This window comes from Oncorhynchus gorbuscha, linkage group LG23 (assembly GCF_021184085.1).
Source record: "Oncorhynchus gorbuscha isolate QuinsamMale2020 ecotype Even-year linkage group LG23, OgorEven_v1.0, whole genome shotgun sequence".
Taxonomy (NCBI): domain Eukaryota; kingdom Metazoa; phylum Chordata; class Actinopteri; order Salmoniformes; family Salmonidae; genus Oncorhynchus; species Oncorhynchus gorbuscha.
The window spans coordinates 21170164-21192637 of record NC_060195.1 but is presented as its reverse complement, the minus strand read 5'-3'; the positions used below and the strand labels follow the sequence as shown (position 1 = coordinate 21192637).

Below are 22474 nucleotides of genomic sequence, written 5' to 3'. Positions count from 1 at the left end.
TCAATGTCAGAGGAGAAGAGAAAATAACTATTAACTACTACATGCACACACACACACAGATTGTGTAATTGCTATCATTACACAGCCAACCTTTGTTTTCACATTACCCATCCCCATCATTCCACCCCTCACTTAACTGCTGCAACCAACATGACCCAGTTTCTCACACTGTAGCTGCATGAGAGTCGAGGTTCCAGTACCCGTACGGTTAACTGTGCCAAAGGAGAAGTGCATAACCAGTCTAAAGTCCATCAAAAGCTGCTCCGCATACAGATCAGAGGGATTTCACAACATAGCAGACTGCTACGTTAAACCAAGATGGTGATTATGTCTGGAACATACACACTGGGGATCATATGTCTGGTCCTTCTGATTGTTCTGTTGGCCTGCATCATGTACCATCCACTGAAGAAATACTTTCAGGACTGGAACGATTTGAAGCCAATCCCTGGAGTGGATGGAGCTTATCCAATCATTGGGAATGCACTTCTGTTCAGCACTAATGCAGGAGGTAAGATCCTCTCCTCTGAGCTGTATTTAGGTTAGGCTATCTAATATTTCCCAAGTAACAAATGCAATAGCAGTACTTTTTCTTTTTTGGTAGATTTCTTCAACCAGATTATTGAAGGCACTAAGGAGTTCAGACATTTACCATTGCTGAAGGTTTGGGTTGGACCCCTGCCATTGGTGGTCTTGTTTCATGCAGAGACTGTGGAGGTAATCACCACACTGCTGGGACTTTTTTACTACCTGTATTACTGCTGATGCTGACTGGATAATCATCAGATACTGTCAGAGATATAGCACATTACCTATCCATTGAGCATAACTTGAATGTTTAAACTTAATTCGGATCCCCATTAGCTGACGTCATGACGACAGCTAGTCTTCCAATCTTTTGTTAATTCTGGTCTGTTTTTCTGGATCTGTTCTCATTTCATTTGTTCTCTTCCAAGGGGATTCTGCACAGTTCCAAGCACATAGACAAGGCCTATTTCTATAGGTTTATGCAGCCTTGGCTTGGGACTGGCCTGCTCACCAGGTAGGTCATTTTCCTCTTCCTTCCTTCCCCCATTATCAAAAACAGTATTGGGACTGAGGACTTTAAACTGATTACATAAATATCGCTGTCGATTTAAGGCAGCCCTCTGATTCAGTGTTGGTTGCATCCCAAATGGCACCCTATTCCCATTATAGTTGAATTATAGTCACAAATTATTTTTGTTATATCCAATTGGTAGTTAGTCTTGTTCCATCACTGCAACTCCCGTACTGTCTCAGGAGAGGCGAGGGTCAAGAGCCATGAGAGCCAAACACGATCCTGCCAAGCCTCACTGCTTCTTGACCCACTGCTCGCTTAACCCACAACCCAGCCGCACCAATGTGTCAGAGGAAACACCATCTAGCTGGCAACCGACATTCCAGCCGGCCAAATCCTCCCCTAACCCGGACGACACTGGGCCAATTGTGCACCATTTCATTGGTCTCCTGGTCATGGCCGGCTGCGACACAGCCCGGGATCGAACCCGGATCTGTAGTGTTGCCTCTAGCACTGCGATGCAGTGCCTTAGACCGCTGCACCACTCAGCAGGCCATAGTGCACTACTTTTAACCAGGGCCAATTGGGCTGTATGAACAATTGGGCTGTATGAACAATTGGGCTGTATGAACAATTGGGCTGTATGAACAATTGGGCTGTATAAAGAATAGGGCTGTATAAAGAATTGGGCTGTATAAACAATTGGGCTGTATAAAGAATAGGGTGTCATTTGGGAAATACTCGAGGTAATTCTCTGTCCTGCCTCTAACAGCACAAGGGTAAGTGATTTTTCTCTCTGTCCTGCCTCTAAATGCACAGGGGTAAGTGATGTTCTCTCTGTCCTGCCTCTAACAGCACAGGGGTAAGTGATGTTCTCTCTGTCCTGCCTCTAACAGCACAGGGGTAAGTGATGTTCTCTCTGTCCTGCCTCTAACAGCACAGGGGTAAGTGATGTTCTCTCTGTCCTGCCTCTAACAGCACAGGGGTAAGTGATGTTCTCTCTGTCCTAACTATCAGCACAGGGGATAAGTGGCGTGGCAGAAGGAAGATGTTGACCCCGACATTCCATTTCTCCATCTTGGCTGAGTTTCTGGAGGTGATGAATGAGCAGGCTGAGGTTTTAACACAGAAACTGGAGAAGCAGGCTGGAGGAGATCCATTCAACTGTTTTAGCTACATCACACTCTGTGCTTTGGACATTATTTGTGGTGAGTGACTGATTTTGGAATGGCCCTGTAAAAATCAACTCTCCAAATCTGATCAAAGTCATTTGTAAATAAATGCTAATGATGTGACACAATGTTTCCTATTGTTTGTTTTTGTTTTAGAAACGGCAATGGGAAAGAACATCTACGCACAAAGTAACAGCGAGTCTGAGTACGTCCGCAGTGTGTACAAGTAAGTATTAACATGTTAATAAACCATCATGACATAGTCTTATACCCTGTCTACACCCTGTCTACACCCTGTCTACACCCTGTCTACACCCTGTCTACACCCCTTGGTGTTTCTGTTAGATTTACTGAGCTTTCTTTACAGAATGAGTGACATCATCGGACGTCGCCAGAGAGCTCCCTGGTATTGGCCAGACTTCATCTACAGTCTGTTATGGGAGGGGAAGGACCATGACAATAGACTGAGGATCCTCCATTCATTCACTCAGAGTGTGAGTAGATCTACTGAGGTCTTTAAGGAACCTATTGTATGTCTAAGTGTTTGTGGTTTGGACTGCCAAAAATGATCATGCTAACAAAATGGACATGACAATATATATAAGTCGCTCTGGATAAGAGCGTCTGCTAAATGACTTAAATGTAAATGTAACAGGTCAGAAAGGATTCCAGTCGACTGACTATCATCTGTTATATATTGTAATAATCATCTTGTTAGCATGGCTATTGGCACAGATTTATTTTGAACAAACATGAAATCTAAAAGTATGGTATTAATGTTTGTGTAAATCTCCAGGTGATCAAGGAGAGAGCAGAAAGCATGGAGAATGCATGGAGAATGACCATGGCATCAAAAGGAGAAGACTTGCCTTCCTGGACATGCTGTTAAAAGCCACTGATGACGAGGGAAATTACTTGAGCCATAGTGATATCCAAGAGGAGGTGGACACATTTATGTTTGAGGTAGTGTAACGAAACCCAACACCAATATGCTCACACATTTAGCATGTGACTCCACTGAGGCCCTTTGCAATCGAACAACATTTCATACTGTAGGTGGGATAGTTCCTCTTTTACTTGAAATGACTTGATGTACATTAGACAACTGCACATGGGTTATGTCCCAAATGGCACACTGTTCAACACAACCCTAATGCGCTCTTCTGAATGATTGTGTGTTCGTAGGGCCATGACACCACAGCAGCCTCTATGAACTGGGCCCTTCACCTACTGGGATCCTACCCTGAGGTCCAGACCAAGGTCCAGGAGGAGCTCCAAGTGGTGTTTGGTAAATATACTCCTTTTCATTCATATTCCTGTTCTCTCCTCATCCCATGTGACAGTTGTTTTACATATAGCCACGTATCTCTCTGTCTCACTACTGCTTTACATTCATATTCCTGTTCTCTCCTCATCCCATGTGACCATTGTATTATGAAATCCCATCCATATGTCCCTCTTTTACCCACCCAGGTTCCTCCAACCGTTCCGTCACCGTCGATGACCTGAAGAGGTTACGTTACCTTGAATGCGTCATCAAGGAGACCCTTCGCCTCTTCCCCGCCGTGCCCATGTTCGCACGCACCGTAAGCGACAACTGTCACATCAGTAGGTGGCAGCAGATTGTCCCAAAGTGCACCTTTACCTGTAAAATGGCAGCAGACTAAGATCCTCACTGTTTGAATCCACGGGTGTCATCTCCATCTCATTGAAACAGCACATCTCAGGACTTGTATTTGTCAGCTCTGGCAGCCTGTTCTCCATTCTCTCCACTTGCGGAAGGGTAGCCTAGTGGTTAGTGTTGGACTAGTAACTGAAAGGTTGCAAGTTCGAATCCCTGAGCTGACAAGGTACAAATCTGTCGTTCTGCCCCTGAACAGGCAGTTAACACACTGTTCCTAGGCAGTCATTGAAAATAAGAATTTGTTCTTAACTGACTTGCCTAGTAAAATAAAGGTAAAATAACAATTAAATTGCAGTAAAAGCATTTTCTGATAGTGTAAAACCAAGGCGGAAGCAGATGGATGGATTTCACTGTTAGACTAATTAGAAAATTATATGCACTTCCTGTTATCTCTGAATATAAGCATAACTGTAGTTTTAGAGGAAATACAGATTTGTCGACTCAGTGGCCAAATCACAGTGTTAGTAATCCGGTCTTCCTTCTCAGGGTGGGCAAGCATCTGTTAGTCTGAGTATGTCACTCTTTGCCAAAGGACTGAGCTTTGATTCCACTGTGTGACCAAGCAACATCCTTGCTTAATACAAGTCAGTGTTTTTACTGCAGGTAGAAAATATTGACATAATGTTCAATGCAACTGTCAGTACAATGAGCCCACAGTTAGAAATGAATTACATTTAATTCCATGACTGATACTTAATATCCTCCCATTGCAGATGGCTTTAAAATTCCTAAAGGAGTGAATGCCCTGATCATTCCCTTCGCCCTGCACCGCGATCCACGATACTTCCCGGATCCCGAGGAGTTCCGGCCAGAGCGTTTCCTGATAGAGAACAGCACAGGACGACATCCCTACGCATACATCCCCTTCTCCGCTGGACCCAGGAACTGCATCGGTATGCTCAGGACATATTACCATTCATATCCCTCTCTCCTCTTAATATGGGTCTAATATACGAACCATTATATATCAAAATGATTGCAATGGTACAGACAAAGGGCAAGGACCCAGCTAAATGATTTTGACCCACAGTCTGGCTTCAGGAAGTGAAAAAGAAACTGAAAGGAGAAGCTCAATTTAGAAGCAGGGCGCTGCATCTTCCCTGATGGGTCACATTGCAATAAAGCCAACACTTATTATGAAACAGCTTCCTCACTTACCTCATTTACGCTCCCATTCCCTTTAAGAGCTCACACTTCCTCAAGAATCAATCATCCATTTAGCGAGGAGGAGCAAAGGAGCACTGACTCTCCATCTCCTGAGAGTAGAGCCGCTGCCGCCAATCAGCCCTGTCTCCCACACACTGAATGAGACAGATTGTCTCTCTCCTCAAGATGATAGTGGGGGGGGGGGGTAGAGAGGACCGAGAGAGTGACAAAGAGAGAGACTCACAAAAGCTGAATGAAAGGAAACAGTTGTCTGATTTTACGGTCAGATTGTTGTCTACTCTATGTCTGAATCTGTATTGCCTACTACTTACTAAAACTACAGACTGTGTACTAATACTACATACTATTTTGAACATACTTTTCAGTAAAAAAGTATGCAGTAAGCAACAAATATAATCCTACCACTCACCCATACTGAGAAGGCTTCATCTGAATGCGCAAGTGAGCTTGATTCCCGCCATTCATTCATTTTTGTACATTACATTACATTACATTTAAGTCATTTAGCAGACGCTCTTATCCAGAGCGACTTACAAATTGGTGCATTCACCTTATGACATCCAGTGGAACAGAGCATGTCCCCTATTTTGATTATCAGCTGTTTGAAACACCTGTGAGGGTGCAGCAAATTCTACTTGATAAAAATACAAAATTAGTATGACATTTAAAGCATACGCAAATTTCTAAATGTCTCATACACAAAAAGCCTACTATTTAGAACACAAGTATGGGTATTCGGAAAAGGCCTATGTCAGTGTATGGTGTCCTCACATGCATGTCTGTATGTCCTTTGTCTCCAGGCCAGCGGTTTGCCATGATGGAGGAGAAGGTGGTGCTGTCTTCAGTGTTGCGTCACTTCTCCGTGCGGGCCTGCCAGAGCCGAGAGGAGCTGAGACCTCTGGGTGACCTCATACTCCGACCAGAGAAGGGTATTTGGATTACGCTAGAGAAGAGACAATGCTAGAGAAGAGATGCTAGTCTCCCCCGGCAAACAGCTCTACTATAATACTATGGTACTTTGTCATGCTAGAGAAGAGATGCTAGTCTCCCCCGGCAAACAGCTCTATTATAATACTATGGTACTTTGTCATGCTAGAGAAGAGATGCTAGTCTCCCCCGGCAAACAGCTCTACTATAATACTGTGGTACTTTGTCATGTCGTAATACATTGTTTTGTTGTAGCCTCTTTCTCAATCTTGTGTCTATATTATAGCAAGTGTTTTTTAAATAAATACAAATGATGTATGAAGGTTAAATTATTTTCTTTAGTTGAATAAAGTAAAACAAAGGGATTCTGGTTGGATAAATATATTTGCTAAATCAGTGTTTCTGACCTAATGATTCAGCTCCAGTGGCGACCCTTAATTCAGGGAAGGTGTGGCAGAGCCCCGTTCAGCAAAAATTTAAAAGTGCCTGTTATTTTGGCCTTAATATGTATCACATCAGTTTGCAAACAATGTAAAATAAAATAAAAACATAATTGAGTTAATAAAGCCGCTTACAAACATGGTCTCTTTTGCTTTCTTGAGTAAGGCAGCTCCAAAATGCAGGTGTTTCAGCCTAGCTCAGTGCTTTCTGTGGTGGTGGTTCAGCTAGTGGAAAATACGGAGCGTTGGGGTTGGTAATGTTCTCTAGTTGCACCATGGTTGGCTCAGTGTTCTGTTACTCATGGGAACACTACGTCACAGTAAAATCTATGGGCAGAGCTCGAAAAATCAGGCCCCTTGGGTGCTGCCATATAGTTACATTACAAGTGCCCATCCAAGAAGGCTCAAGGTGATTGGCCACAGACAAAATTGTCAAATCACGTTAAATCTACCGTAGCTTTGATTGGACTGTCAACATCATACATTCAATCTCTAGCAGTCATCATCATGAATGAAGATGACAATCTACTGGCAAATCTTTTTTTAATCCTTGTCATATGTAGAGAAATTATAGATCAAAGGTATCTGTGCTCATAGGCCATTCGACAAACATTACACAAGTTGGAAATCGCAAATTCAACAATGAGTGTTGTGGAAGGAATCCGTGGCTAACTGCAAGCGTTGCAAATTAATCACTAGCCTGCTATTCAGTGGAGCGGGGGGGGGGGGGGGTACGAGCTCCGACTGGGAAAATACGTTTTCAATGGTCATCCAACTCAGAATTCCAAGTCAGGAAATCGGGCTTCTTTCTAGAGCTCCGACCTAAAGATCACTGACGTCAGTGTTCCCAGTTGTCTTGAAAGCACGGTAAATCCAGAAAATTTTTGACTTTGACAAAGTTTGACAATTTGCCCACAAAGGACCGCTGCACCACCTTCCTGTTCAAAGCACAGCACAAGGTGAGCCCAACAATGTCTTGTATGCTGCTGCATAAATTATGTAAAATGCCAGGGAGCTATGTATACTGTAGCTAAGAAAGTCCTACTAAGTGTATGTTGTGTAGTGCACCACCAACAGCTAACAGCTTACATGTAGCCTGTTTTAGAGAAATGTCAGAATATTGTAAGAGCTCTCATTGTCTGCTTATATGCCCCCTTTATTTATCCTACGGTTCTGACTTGATGTACATGAAGAATACTCTAAGAACGGCCCATGTTCTGAATTCTGTCACAGTATATTTCAGAAGTGCTGAACAAATAGTTATATTGACTATGTCCGTTCAAGCTCGCTCATTAATGTATTAATGGAAATTATGAATTGCCTCTTATCTGCTCATCGTCCCCGTATGCCATAGTTTGTACATCTCAATTCACAGTAGAAACCATATTTGTTTCAGCAAGTCATCCATATCATATCATATAAGGATTCACTCCATGGTGCTGAAAAGAGAGCTCTGCTGTTGGTACAGCTTTATGTGCCCAAACAGTTTGTGGGAACCTTTTTTCACTGTTATGGTACAATTAATGTGTTGTGTTGTGTAATGGCGTAGCTGGCATGCTTCACATTTTTTGTTGTTGAGTTTGCCCGAACCAATATTTACATGCTGTTCAGCTCTGAGATGCTGGGTATTACCTGTAATGAATTCCATCATGATGGGCTTCAGATTGGCAGCTCTGCCCTCCCTGGCTCTCTGATGCCCCATTTCCAACATAATTTGCAGGATGTCCAAGTAATAAAGAGACTGGCAGGAATATTCCATCATTAGTTGGATTCCGGGTTGTGAATGCCTCAGGTGAGAGCTGGTCTCCTGGGAAACTGATCTGACTGAGCTGACTAATGCAAAACTCAGTATGCCCACTTCACAGTGGCCATGCACCACCAAACTTTACCACACTCTAGACACCAGAGTGAACGTTTGAAGATTGATTAGTTCACCAGAGTGAACGTTTGAAGATTGATTAGTTCACCAGAGTGAACGTTTGAAGATTGATTAGTTCATTGGAACCCATCCAAACGGATCAGAATGGCACCCTCCTGAGAAGGCTTGTTTGAATAACGCAGATGTCCACCGTGGGCCAGTATTGCACCTCATCAGCAGTGATGTAGTGGTTAAAAATAATTGTTGGGTAAACTAATCGCCGGTCACAGTGAAAAAAGCTCCCTATACTCACAATTCATTTTCCCACAAAATGTGGTTAAACTGCATTACAACACTGCTCATCAGCTGTTCACTCTTCTCAAGGCAACAGATAGGGTGCAAGTCAGGGTCCATATCCACAAAGCATCTTAAACTAGAAGTGCTGATCTAGGATCAGGTCCCCCCCAGTCCATGTAATCTTACTCATTGTGATATAAAAGGTAAAAGTGATCCTAGAACAGCACTCCCACTCAGACACACTAGCCCAGTTTATACCTGATTCAAACGTGTCCTTTGTCCTGATCTTGTCCACATTCTGATTCTGCCCGTCATTCTTAGACAAGTGCAGCCAATCAAAAGACACATTGTGATCAGATCTCCCTGCCAACCTCCGGAGGAAGTCAGGGACTCATTGTGTCTAGATATCTTACAAGTCAAGACAGATCTGGACAATGAAACCATTTAAATCATCATTGTTTCACTCTCTAAAATCATTGACCGGTGGCACCATTGACTTGATTTCTCTTTAAAAATATATATATATATTTGACAGAATACCTACAAAAATAATGTGCATACATGGAGGGACCAGGAAATCCTTTCATAATGTGGATGCAGTGGGATGGATAAGAGAGACATTTTAATACCATGTGTAAATGCACTGGCTTATTATATGTGGGCACAATCAGAGTGTGGATGAGATCAGGACAAAAGACGAATGTTAGAACCAGGTATAAACAGGACTTTTGTAATCCAGGTCAAGGGCTCCGGTCTTACTCATACCCAACTGGGCATATTTGTCAATTTAACATCTATTCCACGTTGGTTCAACGTCATTTCATTGAAAGGACATGGAAACATTGTTTCAACCAGTGTGTGCCCAGTGGGAAATGGACACTCCAAATCAGCAAAAGTTGAATGTGAAGAGCGGAGTCCCACAGTCAATCAATGTAATGCATTAGTTTCAGTGGCTGGCTAACATAATGCCTCTTCGAGGAAGTATAAAGCTGACAACATTCCAGATCCCTTGAATGGATTTCTCGAACCCTGTTGAAACAAAAGACAAGATCCATGGCCATGACAATGTTTACAGGGGCCTATTCATTATGCCCATTCTGTTGGAAAACTGTTCCTAGATAGAAGCAAACGGAACGAGGAGGGACCTGCCTGAATTTGTCCAATGGAGACTCTTGTTTTGCAGTTTGCTACCATTTGGTTGTAAAATGGTCAATAGTTTCCGTAATGAATACACCCCAGGTAGTGAAGTGATGCTCATGCAGTAAAAGGCTCTATGTTGTTGTATGGTGAAAAGCTGTTGTTTCATGACACCTCCTCTACAACATCCCCTCCCCTAAAATAATGTGAGGCCCAACCGAACAACTACACAATAAAATGAATAACACAATGAATAGGGTCAGGTAGGGCCTCCTGAGTTGCACAACAGTCTAAGGCACTGCATAGCAGTGTGAGAGGTGTTACTACAGACCCGGGTTCATTCCCGGGCTGTGGCAAAGGAAAGTGCACAATTGGCCCAGCGTCGTCCAGGTTAGGGGAGGGTTTGGCTGGTGGGGCTCATTGTGCCCTAGCAACTCCTTGTGGCCTGCAGGCTTGACCCCGGTCGCCAGTTGAACAGTGTTTCCTCCAACACATTGGTGCTGGCGGGTGTTAAGGAGCGTGGTTAGGTGGGTCATGTTTCGGAGAACGCATGGCTCCTCTCCCGTGACCGTTGCAGCAATGAATAGGGTCAGGTGTTAGCAGTGTTGTGGTGTTCTAGGCATTAGCACAACCTCAACACCGTCCCTTTGGTAAAATGAGATTTGTTCCAGACAGACTGCTGAAAGCACAGAGAAAAGAGATTGATTTAGAGTGGAACACACAGCCTGATTCTTTTGAAATGTGTTTGAAGGACAGCTCAGATCACTGAGCCGCATGCAAACAGTTCACAACCTGTGATACTGAGTGGGTAGGGTAGATGTGCCTCCCAAATTTCACCCTATTCCCTATATAGTGCACTACTTGTAACCATGGCCAATACATGGTGCCAATTGGGAGCAACCTCTGTGACCAAGACCCAGTGCTAGCTGCTGCCTGGTTAGGAGGTAGCCCGTCATTACCCCATTAGGAGATTACAGCAGATAACACCAGGACTTCAGTCTTCTTCATCAAACGCCTCTACATACGGCTGACACTGCACAACGAGGGGAGATCAATGCCATCCAAAACATAGAGGGAGGATGTTAAATCTCCCAAAATAACTAGCTGGAATACCTCTCTCTGTTGATTGTTCTCTTCAAGGGAGAATCCATCTTCAAACTTTTAGTTCACAGGATTTTTTGAAATAGCAGCAGCGGAGTTGTGAAAAGAATGTGTAACAGCGTTCACAGCATTATACAGGTACCTGCCAAAATAAAGTGCTTATGGTGTCCCAACGCGCTATTACGACCCGTTATGTTGGTATTTCCATTATTTTGGCAGTTACCTGTACATATCAAGTGAGGAGTGACTCAGGTTTGTGTTTTGATGAATGAACAGCTACGGATCTTAATTTAATCACTATTTTGTTGCTGAGAATCTTCCTGTCAGTATTGATAGTTTGTGGAGAGCGATTTCTCCAACTTTGTACAAGACAACAAAACCTGACCTTGCTGAATGAAAATTCCTTTCAGTGAATGTATGAGTAGGAAGAATGTTCAATCAGCTTTCATACCCACTTCTAGTAGTTGTCTTATGTTATTCCCTCCACAAAGCAATCAAGCAGGCTAAATGTCAGTATAAGGGGCAAAGTTGATTCCCAGTTAAACTGCTCAGACACGAGACGTATGTGGCAGGGTCAACAGACAATCACCGAATATAAAAGGAAAACCAGTCACGTTGCGGACACCAACGTCTTGCTTCTGGACAGTCTGAACACATTCTTCGCTCGCTTTGAAGATAATACAGTGCCACCAACATGGCCCGCTATCAAGGACTGTGGGCTCTCCTTCTCCATGGCCGATGTGGGTAAGACGTTTAAGTGTGTTAACCCACACAAAGCTGCCGGCCAAGAGGGTATCCCTAGCCATGTCCTCAGAGCATGCGCAGACCAGCTGGCTGGTGTGTTCACAGATATATTCAATCTCTCCCTATCCCAGTCTGTTGTCCGCACATGCTTCAAGATGGCCACCATTGTCCATGAACCTAAGTAAGTAAAGGTAATTGAACTAAATGACTATTGCCACGTAGCACTCGCCTCTGTCATCATGAAGTGCTTTGAGAGTCTAATCAAGGATCATATCACATCCACCTTACCTGTCACCCTAGACCCACTTCAATTTGCTTACCGCCCAATGGATTCACAGACTATGCAATCGCCACCACACTGCACACTGCCCCCTGTCCCATCTCGACAAGAGGCACACCTATGTAAGAATGCTATTCATTGACTATAGTTCAGCATTCAACACCATAGTACTCTCCAAGCTCGTCATCAAGCTCGAGGCCCTGGGTCTGAACCCCACCCTGTGCAAACTGGTCCTGGACTTCCTGACGGGCCGCCCCCAGGTGGTAAAGATAGGAAACAACACCTCCTCTTTGCTGATCCTCAACACTGGGGCCCCACAAGGATGCATGCTCAGTCCCCTCCTCTACTCCCTGTTCACCCATGACTGGGTGGCCAAGCACGCCTCCAACTCAATCATCAAATATGCAGACGACACAACAGTAGTAGGCTTGATTACCAACAACGATGAGGCTCTAGGAGTGTGGTGCCAGGAAAATAACCTCTCATTCAACGTCAACAAAACTAAGGAGATGATGGTAGACTTCAGGATATAGCAGAGGGATTACCCCCATATCCACACTGATGGGACCGCAGTGGAGGAGGTGGAAAGCTTCAAGTAACTCTGCGTACAGTACACATCACTGACAAACTGAAATGGTTCACTCACACAGACAGTGTGGTGAAGAGGCGCAACAGCTTCAACCTCAGGAGGCTAAAGAAATTTGGCTTAACACCTAAAACACTCCTGGACACCTACAACACCCGATGCCATAAGAAGGCCAAAAAGATCATTAAGGACATCACCTGAGCCACTGCCTGTTCGCCCCATTATCTTCCAGAAGGTGAAGTCAGTATAGGTGTATCAAAGCTGGGTCCAAGAGACTGAAAAACAGCTTATATCTCAAGGCCATCAACAGCCATCACTAGCACATCAGAGGTGGCTGCCTATAGACATAGATTGGGATTCACTGGACACTTTTAGTAATGGATCACTAGCAACTTTAATAATGTCTCCGTATCGAGCATTACTCATCTCATATATATAAACTGCACTCCACACTATTCAATGGTATCTTAGTCACTTTTAAATTGTGTTTACATATTGCATCACCTATTTCATATGTATATACTTACTGTATTGTATTCTATACTATACCACTGACTGTTAAACAGCCATCTCCAATACAGAGGCTGCTGCCTATAGACATAGATTAGGAATCACTGGCCACTTTAATAATGTCTCTGTATCTTGCATTACTCATCTCATTCGTGTAAAATGAACTATTCTACGGTATCTTAGTCACTTTAATTGTTTGTAAATATTGCATCACTCATCTCATATTTATATACTGTACTTTATACTATGTCACTGTATCTTAGTCCAATGCTGCTCTGACATACAGTGGGGCAAAAAAGTATTTATTTTCTGGATTTTGTTCTCTCATAGTTGAAGTGTACCTATGATGAAAATTACAGGCCTCTCTCATCTTTTTAAGAGGGAGAACTTGTACAATTGGTGGCTGACTAAATACTTTTTAGCCCCACTGTACACTACCATTCAAAAGTTTGTGGTCACTTAGAAATGTCCATGTTTTTGAAAGAAAAGCAAAAATGTTTGTCTATTAAAGTAACATAAAATTGATCAGAAATACAGTGTAGACATGGTTAATGTTGTAAATTACTATTGTAACTGGAAACGGCATATTTTTAATGGAATATCTACACAGGCGTACAGAGGCCACCATCAGCAACCGTCACTCCTGTGTTATAATGACACGTTGTGTTAGCTAATCCAAGTTTATCATTAAAAAAACTGATCATTAGAAAACCCCTTTGCAATTATGTTAGCACAGCTGAAAACGGTTGTTCTGATTAAAGAAGCAATAAAACTGTCCTTCTTTAGACTAGTTGAGTATCTGGAGCATCAGCGTTTGTGGGTTCGATTACAAGCTCAAAATGGCCAGAAACAAAGCACTTTCTTCTGAAACTCGCCAGTATATTCTTGTTCTGAAAAATGAAGGCTATTTCATGCGAGAAATTGCCAGGAAACAGAAGATCTGGTTCAACGCTGTGTACTACTCCCTTCACAGAACAGCGCAAACTGGCTCTAACCAGAATAGAAAGAGGAGTGGGAGGCCCGGGTGTACAACTGAGCAAGAGGACAAGTAGATTAGAGCGCCTAATTTGAGAAACAGATACATCACAAGTCCTGAACTGGCATATTCTTTAAATTGTCACACCCTGATCAGTTTCACCTGTCCTTGTTATTGTCTCCACCCCCTCCAGGTGTTGCTTGTTATCCCTTGTGTATTTATCCCTGTGTTTCCTATCTCTCTGTGCCAGTTCGTCTTCTATGTTTCAAGTCAACCAGCGTGTTTTTCCCACGTTCCTGCCTTTTCTATTCTCTTTTACTAGTCCTCCCGGTTTTGACCCTTGCCTCTTTTCGAGACACTGTACCTGCCTGTCCTGACCTTGAGCCTGCCTGCCACACTGTACCTCCTGGACACTGAACTGGTTTTGACTTTTTGCCTGTCCACAACCATTCTCTTGCCTACCCCTTTTGGATATAATAAATATCAAAGACTCAAACCATCTGCCTCCCGTGTCTGCACCTGGGTCTCACCTTGTACCCAGTACGAACTGGCCATGACAGACCCAGCAGACTTGGACCAGCTCCCTGCAGGGAGCCACCATTGGGAAGCATGGGTGCTGGACGGGCTTCGTTCCCTGACGGAACGTCACGACCAAGGTTTCAAGGCTATCATGGAGCAAATCAGTGAGTTAGCTCATAGGTAGCCTGCCACCTCTGAGACCTCCCAACCACCCAGTAACCGGCTCCTCAAGAACCCTGCTTTCCTCCTCCGGAGTGATATTCTGGGGATCCTGGAACCTGCCAGGGTTTTCTTTCTCAATGCTCCCTTATTTTTAAGGTGCAGCCATCTTCGTTCCCTTTGGAAAGGTCAAAGATAGCGTATATTATTACATTAATGTCATATAGGGCGCTCTCCAGGGCTACGATAGTTTGGGAGCAACAATCCGCCAGTTGTTGTCATCTGGAGAATGTCATGGCAGAGGTGAGGAAGGTGTTCGATTCTCCGGTATCCGGGAGAGAGGCGGCCAGTAAACTTCTTGAATTACATCGAAACTCCCATAGTGTGGCAGAATATGCGGTTGATTTTCGCACGTTGGTCGCCGAGAGTGCCTGGAATCTGGAGTCTCTTTTGATACCTTTCTTCACGGATTATCTGAGGTGGTAAAAGATGAGCTAGCTGCTCGGGAATTACCGGTGGGCCTCGACTCCCTCATCGACCCTCACCATTAGAATTGATGGACACCTAAGGGAATGCAGGAGTGAGAGGAGGTCTGGTCTCAGGCACACTCGTTCATCCACTATTACTCGCTCATCTTCGAAGGAATCTGAAAGTTCCCAAAGGCAGTTTTTCCGAGAAGATCTGAAGCCACCCGAGCACTCTCGTGAATCATCAACGATGGGTGAGTTGGATATCCCTGAGCCTATGCAATTGGGAAGAGCTAGGTTATTGGTTGGGGAACGCTCACGTAGGCTGATTTCAAACTGTTGTCTGTACTATGGAGGGGCAGGACATTATATAGCTACCTGCCCTGAGAAACCCTTGTCTCTGGTGGGTACAAGTACTCTGGTGATCCAGACTGGGAGTTCCCTAATTCCCATCAAACGCACACTTTTTTTGTGCTTTTGCTGTGGGAGACCAATCTAAGTCTCTCCGAGTGCTCATTGACTCTGGGGCTGATGAAAGTTCTATGGAGGCTACTATTGTTTCTGCGCTAGGGATTCCCACTCAATCTCTCTAGGTTCCCGTAGGTGCTAGGGCACTGGACGGCCACTCCATAGGTAGAGTCACCCATAGTACTGTGCCCGTTCATATATGGGTTTCAGGTAACCACAGTGAGACCATACAGTTCCTCCTCATTGAATCTCCCCATGTTCTGGTTGTCTTAGGATTTTCATGGCTCCAAAAACACGAACTCTGTTATTGACTGGACCACAAGCTCCATCCTGGGTTGGAGCCCATTTTGCCATTCCCACTGTCTTCAAGCTGCACAGCCTTCCGCGAGACATCTTCCTCAGGACGTTAGCAAAGCTTTGGATGTTTCTGCCATTCCCACTGAATACCATGACCTCCTTGAAGTTTTCAGTAAGGCACTTGCTACATCCCTTCCCCTGCACCATCCTTATGATTGTGCCATTGATCTTCTCTCAGACACCACCTCGGAGTCGGCTATATTCTTTATCTGGGCCGGTGACCAAAGCTATGGAGGAGTACATAGAGGAGTCTCTGGCTACTGGGGCCGTCCTTCAGTTTGCATCTCCTGCCGGCGCAGGGTTTTTCTATGTGGAGAAGAAGGACAAGACCCTGGTCCGTGCATTGACTACCGGGGACTGAATGACATTACGGTTAAAAATCGGTACCCCCTACCACTCCTCTCAATGGCTTTTGAACCTCTCCAGGGGGCCACCATTCTTTCTAAGCTGGACCTTTGCAATGCCTACCACCTGGTTCGAATACGCGAAGGGGATGAGTGGAAAACAACCATCGACACAGCCAGTGGACATTATGTCTTCCAGGCTTTGCTAAACGATGTGCTCCGACATGCTAAACTGTTTTGTGTTCGTCTACCTTGACGACATCCTGTTTTTTTTCCCGGTCGGCCCAAGAACATGTTCTTCACGTCAGGCAGAACCTTCAGAACCAATTGTTTGTGAAAGCCGAGAAGTGTGAGTGCCACCGCTCTACAATCGCCTTTCTGGGATATGTCATTGCTGAGCATAATGTCCAGATGGATCCTGAAAAGGTGAAAGCAGTGGTGGATTGGCCTCAACCTTTGTCTAGAGTGCAGTTGGAACGATTCCCAGGCTTCGCTCATTTCTACCGCCGTTTCATTCGGGTTTACAGCACGCTGCCTTGGCCAAGTCGATGAATACAGCTGCACAGTAATGTCTCTTATCGATGGTGTGTCATGTTTTGTCTTAGATTGTCTTGTCATTATGCTTTCCCTTCTGTTCGTTTCCCCCTGCTGGTCTTATTAGGTTCGTTCCTTTTTTCTATCCCTCTCTCTCCCCCTCCCTCTCTCTCCTCTCTCTATCGTTCCGTTCCTGCTCCCAGCTGTTCCTATTCCCCTAATCATCATTTAGTCTTCCCACACCTGTTCCTTATCTTTTCCCCTGATTAGAGTCCCTATTTCTTCCCTTGTTTTCCGTTCCTGTCCTGTCGGATCCTTATCTATTGTTCACCGTGCTGTGTCTATGTATTGCCCTGTCATGTCGTGTTTCCCTCAGATGCTGCGTGGTGAGCAGGTGTCTGAGTCTGCTACGTTCAAGTACCTTCCCGAGGCAACCTGCAGTTCTTGATCAAGTCTCCTGTCTGTTCTCGTCATTACGAGTAGTATTATGCCTTTTGTTTGTAAAGTAACTTTACTGGATTAAATACTCTGTTTTCGCCAAGTCGCTTTTGGGTCCTCATTCACCTGCATAACAGAAGGATCCGACCAAGGAATGGACCCAGCGACTACAGATGCTCGTAACACTGCCGTCGAGATCCAAGGAGCCATGCTCGGCAGACACGAGCAGGAATTGTCTGCTGCTCGCCATGCCGTGGAGAACCTGGCCGCTCAGGTTTCCGACCTCTCTGGACAGTTCCAGAGTCTTCGTCTCGTGCCACCTGTTACTTCCTGGCCTGCCGAGCCTCCGGAACCTAGGGTTAATAACCCACCTTGCTACTCCGGGCAGCCCACGGAGTGCCGCTCCTTTCTCACCCAGTGTGATATTGTGTTCTCTCTCCAACCCAACACATACTCTAGCGAGAGAGCTCGGGTTGCTTACGTCATTTCACTCCTTACTGGCCGGGCTCGAGAGTGGGGCACAGCTATCTGGGAGGCAAGGGCTGATTGTTCTAACAATTACCAGAACTTTAAAGAGGAGATGATTCGGGTTTTTGACCGTTCAGTTTTTGGTAGGGAGGCTTCTAGGGCCCTGGCTTCCCTATGCCAAGGTGATCGATCCATAACGGATTACTCTATAGAGTTTCGCACTCTTGCTGCTTCTAGTGACTGGAACGAGCCGGCGCTGCTCGCTCGTTTTCTGGAGGGACTCCACGCAGTGGTCAAAGATGAGATTCTCTCTCGGGAGGTTCCTTCCAGTGTGGACTCTTTGATTGCTCTCGCCATCCGCATAGAACGACGGGTAGATCTTCGTCACCAAGCTCGTGGAAGAGAGCTCGCGTCAACGGTGTTTCCTGCTCCGCATCGCAACCATCTCCCTCCTCTGGCTCAGAGACTGAGCCCATGCAGCTGGGAGGTATTCGCATCTCGACCAAGGAGAGGGAACGGAGGATCACCAACCGCCTGTGCCTCTATTGCGGATTTGATGGACATTTTGTCAATTCATGTCCAGTAAAAGGCCAGAGCTCATCAGTAAGCGGAGGGCTACTGGTGAGCGCTACTACTCAGGTCTCTTCATCTAGATCCTGTACTACTATGTCGGTCCATCTACGCTGGACCGGTTCGGGTGCTACATGCAGTGCCTTGATTGACTCTGGGGCTGAGGGTTGTTTCATGGACGAAGCATGGGCTCGGAAACATGACATTCCTTTCAGACAGTTAGACAAGCCTACGCCCATGTTTGCCTTAGATGGTAGTCATCTTCCCAGTATCAGATTTGAGACACTACCTTTAACTCTCACAGTATCTGGTAACCACAGTGAGACTATTTCTTTTTTGATTTTTCGTTCACCTTTTACACCTGTTGTTTTGGGTCATCCCTGGCTAGTATGTCATAATCCTTCTATTAATTGGTCTAGTAATTCTATCCTATCCTGGAACGTTTCTTGTCATGTGAAGTGTTTAATGTCTGCCATCCCTCCCATTTCTTCTGTCCCCACTTCTCAGGAGGAACCTGGCGATTTGACAGGAGTGCCGGAGGAATATCATGATCTGCGCACGGTTTTCAGTCGGTCCCGAGCCAACTCCCTTCCTCCTCACCGGTCGTATGATTGTAGTATTGATCTCCTTCCGGGGACCACTCCTCCTCGGGGTAGACTATACTCTCTGTCGGCTCCCGAACGTAAGGCTCTCGAGGATTATTTATCTGTGTCTCTTGACGCCGGTACCATAGTGCCTTCTTCCTCTCCGGCCGGGGCGGGGTTCTTTTTTGTTAAGAAGAAGGACGGTACTCTGCGCCCCTGCGTGGATTATCGAGGGCTGAATGACATAACGGTTAAGAATCGTTATCCGCTTCCCCTTATGTCATCAGCCTTCGAGATTCTGCAGGGAGCCAGGTGCTTTACTAAGTTGGACCTTCGTAACGCTTACCATCTCGTGCGCATCAGAGAGGGGGACGAGTGGAAAACGGCGTTTAACACTCCGTTAGGGCATTTTGAGTACCGGGTTCTGCCGTTTGGTCTCGCCAATGCGCCAGCTGTTTTTCAGGCATTAGTTAATGATGTTCTGAGAGACATGCTGAACATCTTTGTTTTTGTCTATCTTGACGATATCCTGATTTTTTCACCGTCACTCGAGATTCATGTTCAGCACGTTCGACGTGTTCTACAGCGCCTTTTAGAGAATTGTCTCTACGTAAAGGCTGAGAAGTGCTCTTTTCATGTCTCCTCCGTTACTTTTCTCGGTTCCGTTATTTCCGCTGAAGGCATTCAGATGGATTCCGCTAAGGTCCAAGCTGTCAGTGATTGGCCCGTTCCAAGGTCACGTGTCGAGTTGCAGCGCTTTTTAGGTTTCGCTAATTTCTATCGGCGTTTCATTCGTAATTTCGGTCAAGTTGCTGCCCCTCTCACAGCTCTTACTTCTGTCAAGACGTGTTTTAAGTGGTCCGGTTCCGCCCAGGGAGCTTTTGATCTTCTAAAAGAACGTTTTACGTCCGCTCCTATCCTCGTTACTCCTGACGTCACTAGACAATTCATTGTCGAGGTTGACGCTTCAGAGGTAGGCGTGGGAGCCATTCTATCCCAGCGCTTCCAGTCTGACGAGAAGGTTCATCCTTGCGCTTATTTTTCTCATCGCCTGTCGCCATCTGAGCGCAACTATGATGTGGGTAACCGTGAACTGCTCGCCATCCGCTTAGCCCTAGGCGAATGGCGACAGTGGTTGGAGGGGGCGACCGTTCCTTTTGTCGTTTGGACAGACCATAAGAACCTTGAGTACATCCGTTCTGCCAAACGACTTAATGCCCGTCAAGCTCGTTGGGCGTTGTTTTTCGCTCGTTTCGAGTTTGTGATTTCTTACCGTCCGGGTAGCAAGAACACCAAGCCTGATGCCTTATCCCGTCTGTTTAGTTCTTCTGTGGCTTCTACTGATCCCGAGGGGATTCTTCCTTATGGGCGTGTTGTCGGGTTGACAGTCTGGGGAATTGAAAGACAGGTTAAGCAAGCACTCACGCACACTGCGTCGCCGCGCGCTTGTCCTAGTAACCTCCTTTTCGTTCCTGTTTCCACTCGTCTGGCTGTTCTTCAGTGGGCTCACTCTGCCAAGTTAGCTGGTCATCCCGGTGTTCGAGGCACTCTTGCGTCTATTCGCCAGCGCTTTTGGTGGCCGACTCAGGAGCGTGACACGCGCCGTTTCGTGGCTGCTTGTTCGGACTGCGCGCAGACTAAGTCGGGTAACTCTCCTCCTGCCGGTCGTCTCAGACCGCTCCCCATTCCTTCTCGACCATGGTCTCACATCGCCCTAGACTTCATTACCGGTCTGCCTTTGTCTGCGGGGAAGACTGTGATTCTTACGGTTGTCGATAGGTTCTCTAAGGCGGCACATTTCATTCCCCTCGCTAAACTTCCTTCCGCTAAGGAGACGGCACAAATCATTATCGAGAATGTGTTCAGAATTCATGGCCTCCCGTTAGACGCCGTTTCAGACAGAGGCCCGCAATTCACGTCACAGTTTTGGAGGGAGTTCTGTCGTTTGATTGGTGCGTCCGTCAGTCTCTCTTCCGGGTTTCATCCCCAGTCTAACGGTCAAGCAGAGAGGGCCAATCAGACGATTGGTCGCATACTACGCAGCCTTTCTTTCAGAAACCCTGCGTCTTGGGCAGAACAGCTCCCCTGGGCAGAATACGCTCACAACTCGCTTCCTTCGTCTGCTACCGGGTTATCTCCGTTTCAGAGTAGTCTGGGTTACCAGCCTCCTCTGTTGTCAACCCAGCTTGCCGAGTCCAGCGTTCCCTCCGCTCAAGCGTTTGTCCAACGTTGTGAGCACACCTGGAGGAGGGTGAGGTCTGCACTTTGCCGTTACAGGGCACAGACTGTGAGAGCCGCCAATAAACGCAGGATTAAGAGTCCAAGGTATTGTTGCGGCCAGAGAGTGTGGCTTTCCACTCGCAACCTTCCTCTTACGACAGCTTCTCGTAAGTTGACTCCGCGGTTCATTGGTCCGTTCCGTGTCTCCCAGGTCGTCAATCCTGTCGCTGTGCGACTGCTTCTTCCGCGACATCTTCGTCGCGTCCATCCTGTCTTCCATGTCTCCTGTGTCAAGCCCTTTCTTCGCATCCCCGTTCGTCTTCCCTCCCCCCCTCCCGTCCTTGTCGAGAGCGCACCTATTTACAAGGTACGTAAGATCATGGACATGCGTTCTCGGGGACGGGGTCACCAATACTTAGTGGATTGGGAGGGTTACGGTCCTGAGGAGAGGAGTTGGGTTCCGTCTCGGGACGTGCTGGACCGTTCACTTATTGATGATTTCCTCCGTTGCCGCCAGGATTCCTCCTCGAGTGCGCCAGGAGGCGCTCGGTGAGTGGGGGGTACTGTCATGTTTTGTCTTAGATTGTCTTGTCATTATGCTTTCCCTTCTGTTCGTTTCCCCCTGCTGGTCTTATTAGGTTCGTTCCTTTTTTCTATCCCTCTCTCTCCCCCTCCCTCTCTCTCCTCTCTCTATCGTTCCGTTCCTGCTCCCAGCTGTTCCTATTCCCCTAATCATCATTTAGTCTTCCCACACCTGTTCCTTATCTTTTCCCCTGATTAGAGTCCCTATTTCTTCCCTTGTTTTCCGTTCCTGTCCTGTCGGATCCTTATCTATTGTTCACCGTGCTGTGTCTATGTATTGCCCTGTCGTGTCGTGTTTCCCTCATATGCTGCGTGGTGAGCAGGTGTCTGAGTCTGCTACGTTCAAGTACCTTCCCGAGGCAACCTGCAGTTCTTGATCAAGTCTCCTGTCTGTTCTCGTCATTACGAGTAGTATTATGCCTTTTGTTTGTAAAGTAACTTTACTGGATTAAATACTCTGTTTTCGCCAAGTCGCTTTTGGGTCCTCATTCACCTGCATAACATGGTGGTTATGATATCGTTTAGGACCTTGAGCGTGGCTGAGGTGCACCCATGACTAGCTTGGAAACCAGATTGCATAGCAGAGAAGGTGCGGTGGGATTCGAAATGGTCGGTGATCTGTTTGTTAACTTGGCTTTCGAAGATCTTAGAAAGGCAGGGTAGAATAAATATAGGTCTGTAGCAGTTTGGGTCTAGTGTCTCCCCCTTTGAAGTGGGGGATGACTGCGGCAACTTTCCAATCTTTGGGGATCTCAGACGATACGAAAGAGAGGTTGAACAGGCTAGTAATAGGGGTTCCAACAATTTTGGGGGATAATTTTAGAAAGAGAGGGTCCAGATTGTTTA

At 45.9% G+C, this 22474-nt stretch overlaps 1 protein-coding gene across 1 annotated transcript; it reads left to right on the top strand.

Annotated features, from left to right (window-relative positions):
• Window positions 1-47: 47 nt before the first annotated feature.
• On the top strand, window positions 48-6572 carry LOC124011109 (cytochrome P450 4V2). Its single transcript, XM_046324145.1, is given in 12 exon segments — window positions 48-511; window positions 605-717; window positions 957-1042; window positions 2057-2247; window positions 2368-2437; window positions 2579-2705; window positions 3008-3041; window positions 3044-3174; window positions 3397-3499; window positions 3685-3819; window positions 4609-4788; window positions 5863-6572. Coding segments are annotated over 12 exon segments (1527 nt in total). The 5' UTR covers window positions 48-318; the 3' UTR covers window positions 6027-6572.
• The last annotated feature ends 15902 nt before the right edge of the window (window positions 6573-22474 follow it).